The sequence below is a fragment of the Limulus polyphemus genome, unplaced genomic scaffold (genome assembly GCF_000517525.1).
Source record: "Limulus polyphemus unplaced genomic scaffold, Limulus_polyphemus-2.1.2 Scaffold1067, whole genome shotgun sequence".
Taxonomy (NCBI): domain Eukaryota; kingdom Metazoa; phylum Arthropoda; class Merostomata; order Xiphosura; family Limulidae; genus Limulus; species Limulus polyphemus.
Window position 1 is genome coordinate 232197 of NW_013666677.1, and position 5054 is coordinate 237250.

At 37.1% G+C, this 5054-nt stretch overlaps 1 protein-coding gene across 1 annotated transcript in view; it reads right to left on the minus strand.

Moving 5' to 3' along the window:
* The window catches only part of LOC106461968 (troponin C-like), a 12040-nt gene extending 7736 nt beyond the window's left edge, over positions 1-4304 (minus strand). The window contains exons 1-2 of the mRNA XM_013921836.2: positions 4098-4304; positions 3934-3964 (exon numbers count right to left, since the gene is read on the minus strand). Coding sequence (XP_013777290.1) covers positions 3934-3964; positions 4098-4274 — 208 coding nt within the window. The 5' untranslated portion in view covers positions 4275-4304. The remainder of the gene's footprint in view (positions 1-3933; positions 3965-4097) is intronic.
* Positions 4305-5054: the final 750 nt, after the last annotated feature.

Genomic DNA, 5054 nt, shown 5'->3' on the forward strand with positions numbered 1-5054 from the left:
TACACTGTTGTAGAACTGTCAGACAATTTCAGAAAAGGCCGCAGGCCCAATAGCCTTCTACAAGAACTAGCAGTTATACTTGCCCGAGGGCGGGTATTTCTGCTAGTTTATATAAATATTTATACGAAAATTCACAAATAGGCTGTTGTAGAATATTTATTTATTTTTTATATAAGTTTGGGGTGGATGATCAGACTTTATGAATAACACCAGGGGATAATAGCAAGAGTTTGAAAAACTTTGGATTTGCTTTTTTCCTGTGGGACGGGGGCAGCGCTAAAGGGGGACTATAATCACCTCAAGATTTGCATTAGCCACCCCAATTAGCGTGTTTGACACACCTACACATCTTGATGACAAAGTCTCTAAATGTTCTGTCTGGCCCACCTCAGACCCCCCATCTGGAAAAGACTGGCGCCGGATCTGCCGTGTGACTCTCTGTCTGCTAACCTATCGTAGATGATAATAACTAATACTGGATTTATTAAAATTATTAGTTACTCCCTCTACGATAATATAATATATTGATTTCTTACTAAAGCTTATGAAAGGTTATGTTAAATAATGTTACACAGGGTAACTCACTCCATAAAATTATTCTTATCAAACAGTGCTCACTCTGCTCTGGTGTAGGCGCTCGGTGTGTCAGTTCCACAAGACAAAGTTTTCATGAAAATTAGGCCTATTGATTTCCAAAGTTTATCCAGCTTTCGGCACTCAACACAGTAGTAATGACGGTTGTCTAGTTGGGAAGAAATCCTTAAAATTTTATACCTGGCCTTGTTTGATAGTTAGAGGTCAGGCATGGACAGTATGGTTAGAGTGCAGGGATGCGTATCGTAAGGTCCAAAGAGCGATATGCTAAACATGCTCCGCACTTTTATCTTGGGATGGGGGCGTTATAACAGTGACAGTCATTTCTCCTCGATCGATTAAAAGTAGTTGCATAGGTTCTACTGGCTAACTTCGCTCCCCCTGATCACTAATTTTAAATTACAGATGGATATATCCGAACCTTGGGAGGTTTCTGAACTGGTCCTTTAACCCATTATTGTATTTTTGTAACAAACTATTTTACTTCTCATCACAAGGAGCCCTTAGCTCATTTGTTTATTTCATGGGAATGTCTTAAGTTCAATACATTTTCTTAGATGACAACAAAATGGTGACGACTCCAGGATCCTGAAAATGGGGAGGAAAAGAGGTTGCAGACAGATGAGGGCTTTTTTTTTTTATGAATAAGCAGAAGTTCGTTCGCTTTGTTGTTAAAAACAATGGGCTCTCTGTGCTGTGTCCACCACGGGTATCGAAACTCGATATCTACCGTTATAAGTCCTATAACTTGCCGTTTAGCCAGTGGAAGAAAATCTAGTGAATAGAGATTGAGTGTCTCTAAGAAAATATGATTATTTTTGCTGTAGAATGTTTTCATTACTCTCTCTCTCTAAGAAAATACTCGATACTCACCAGACACCTTACTTGAAATAACTCGTTATGAAATTACAACGGCACTTCCATTAAAATTTTCAAATAACAGAATTCGTAAATTAAAACGTTTCTTTTTCATAATACTCAACATTTTTTTTCAACTCGAAAATGTGGCGTTCCTAAACTGTTACATAGTAGAACATAAATCCCCCGGTGGGATAGCGGTAAGTTTACAAACTTACACGCTAAAATCCAGGGTTCGATTCCCCGCGGTAGAAACAGCCCAATGTGGCTTTGCTATAAAACAAACAAGTATAACGTACTTTATCCCCATTCCTCACCAAACCGGTGTCATCAGAACATTACCCATCCATAAACTCATAACACAAGTACTGTAAACAACAGAAGGGGGTTGGGGTTCTTACAACCACGGTGATTATGTTCTAAAAGGTTATTTATCGATTCGACGCAATTATTATTATTTTTTCATTGAGTTATCACACTGACTCTACAAATGAATTAAATAATTGGGGGATAATATATTTTAACATGAAATTCTTTAACTCAGTGAACATGTTACAATATAAGTGTAACACCATGGAATAGCTTATACAAGCTCATAATACAGATATATATAAAATGATGAAATGCATTAAATTAAGTGATTGTTGCCACTTAGGTTCCAATGTAATTTTCTCGCTGGCCTTAGGGACAATAGGGCTAACCAGTCCTGGGAAACGTACTTTTTACTAAACGTTTTAGGGAAGGCACACAAATTTCAGGAGAGGAGGGTGGTTTCCACCTAGTGTCACCACTGTAATAACACTTGAGCATCGTTTTGGGCAAGATACCCCAAATAGATAGATAGAGAAATAGATTTATTTATCATACTTTGTAAAACTTCGAATTTGCTATTCTCATTTTTAGCTGCGAGTTTTTTTTTTTTTTTTTCAAGTACAAACTCTTAGCTCATAGCTCCATCTCTTGACCGATTTGAGATCTAATTACAGCCGCGGCTAATGAGGATTCCCTCTTGTTATAGCTTCCGCAGTTCACCGTTAGATTCTTGTAGTGATTTATGTTTCAATTACATTTCAAAAAATAAATTAAAAAGGTGTTTTTGAACAAATGTATTTTATTAATGGGTTAGAATTTTTTACTGGCAAATATACTAATGCTATCTGCCGCCATCTCTAATTTTGAACTATTGATAAAAGTGACGGCAGCCAGTGAGCAGCACTCTACCGTCCACAATCAACGCTAAGGGACTGACTGCTACTTTTAGTTATAACACAACTACCGCTTAAAATGCGGGTAGTATTTTGCGGCATTGCATGGAATCGAACCCGATTCGCCAACTCTGAGATTCAGAGCTCTACCGCAGGACACGGTGCCGACCAATGTCTTTTAAAATGTCGAGCCACGATTAGTAGATAATAAAAAGTGCAGACGTATCTTGAGATAATTTCAGAACCTATATGGTGACCTCTTTTTTTACATTTCCTTTGATCCATATCATTTTTTTTTTTTAAATCTATTGAAAGTCTCAGGAAAACGTGCCAACTCACGTGTAAAACTAGTACAGTAAACGTACGGGTAGTTTCTTCTTGTACTGCTTTATTTAACCCCCGATTTTTATTCAAACAATGGCAAGATTACCGAAATAGATACGACTAAAACAAGCTCAGCGCGTGCATTATTTCTGTAGTCATCTCCTAAAGGTTATACCTCGAACTAACTGTTTAAGTAACAGAATACACAAAGACAGTTTAAATAATGTGTTTGATTGTAATTAAGCACAAAGCTACACAATGGGCTATCTGGGCTCTGCCCACCACGGGTATCGAAACCCGGATTCTAGCGTTGTAAGTCCGCAGACATACCGCTGTGCCACTGTGGGGCTGCTAGCCCTTACCGCTGATCCACTTGCAGTTTGGTGCACATATTATAGTACTTTACCTCTTATGAAAACGGTTTTATTATCGTTATGAAATTAATATTTGTTTTCTTCTACCTTAACCTTGGTCCATTTTTATAAAGAGTGGTTATCTAGTTATTTTATTGATTAGTTTACGTACTTACATGGGTTCACAGAAACTTAAACTTACGATTGCGACAACTTCACAAGTTACCCCCAGTGGCACAGTGGTATGTCTGCGGACTTACAACGCTAGAAACCGGGTTTCGATACCAGTGGTAGGCAGAGCACAGATAGCCCATTGTGTAACTTTGTGCTTAATTCCAAACAAGTTTTACCTCACGATGGTGATTTATTTAACAATTTATAAAATAAAAAAAACTAAACCCAAATATTTGTTTGTTTAAGAGCAAAGCCACTTTGGGTCATCCGCTGTGTTCACTGCAGGGAAGCGAACACCGTATTTTAGCGTTTTATATCCGTAGACTTATTGGTATCCCATCGGGGACAAACTAAAAAAAATATATATACTCGTAAGTTTTTAATAGCTATAGAAAGACACAAACGATGTTGTTTTTTTAACTTACTTTGGACTTGTTCTTTGGTTAAATCTTCAGCCTGTTAAAGAGAAGAAAAAATAAAAAAAACAATTAACAGTATTCATCTACATTTCTCCACAAGTACAATTTATTAAAACTAAATCATCTACACAATGTGCATACTTAAATATTATACTTTAATCGTTACTTACCATTCCAGACATTTTTGTTAGATTTTCACGCGAACAAGGAAACCTTACAAACCCCTCTGCGTCAGACAGAAATACTCCCGGGAATAAACTTTCTCGGTGGCTCGGTTTTATTCTAGATTGATGTAGTCGCTGGTTGTGAAAGCTCGCTCCTAGAGGATGTTGGGAGAAAGAAAACATCGGAGTTAAACTGATACGGAGATTGAGATGACAACCATTTTCGGCGAGGTCGTACGCTCACTCACTGTTGTACTAATACTACGTAAACCAATTTGGTATACCCGGATGTTTGTGTATTTTTAGATTTTATTTATAACATAAAACTCTGCTTTATAGTTTGTAATAGTAAACAGCAACATTCTAGCTTTACTTGAAACATAGGCCTACGGAGAAGAAGAAAATATTTTTAAAGAGTAAACGAAAAGTAGAAAAACTGCAAAAAAACTTATTCATGGGGATCTCAATAAAAAATTCTTTGTTTGTTTTGTTGAAGTTCGAGCAAAGCTACTCGATGGTTATCTGCGCTAGTCGTTCCTAATTTTGGAGTTATAAGTTAGAGGAAAAGCAGCTAATCATCACCGCCGACTCTTGAGCTACTCTTTGCCAACGAATAATGAGATTGACCCTCACAGTATAACGCCCTCACGGCTGAAAAAAAAGCAAGCATGTTTGGTGACGAGATTCGATCCCGAGACTTACAAATTGCGAATCTAACCGTCAGACTCTGCCAGGCCCAAAGAGAGTTAAATCTTGATAAACTGAAATGTCATGCATACTTTGAATAGTGTCGTTGAGTATATATAGTAACTCTTAGAACATATATATATATATAACACTAAAAATTGGGTTTCGATACTCGCAGTGGGCACATGACAGCCCATTTGTATGGCTTTGCATTTAACAACAAATAATTATACATAGCTTATTAAAATTATGCTTACTCGAGATTTAGAAGTTGTT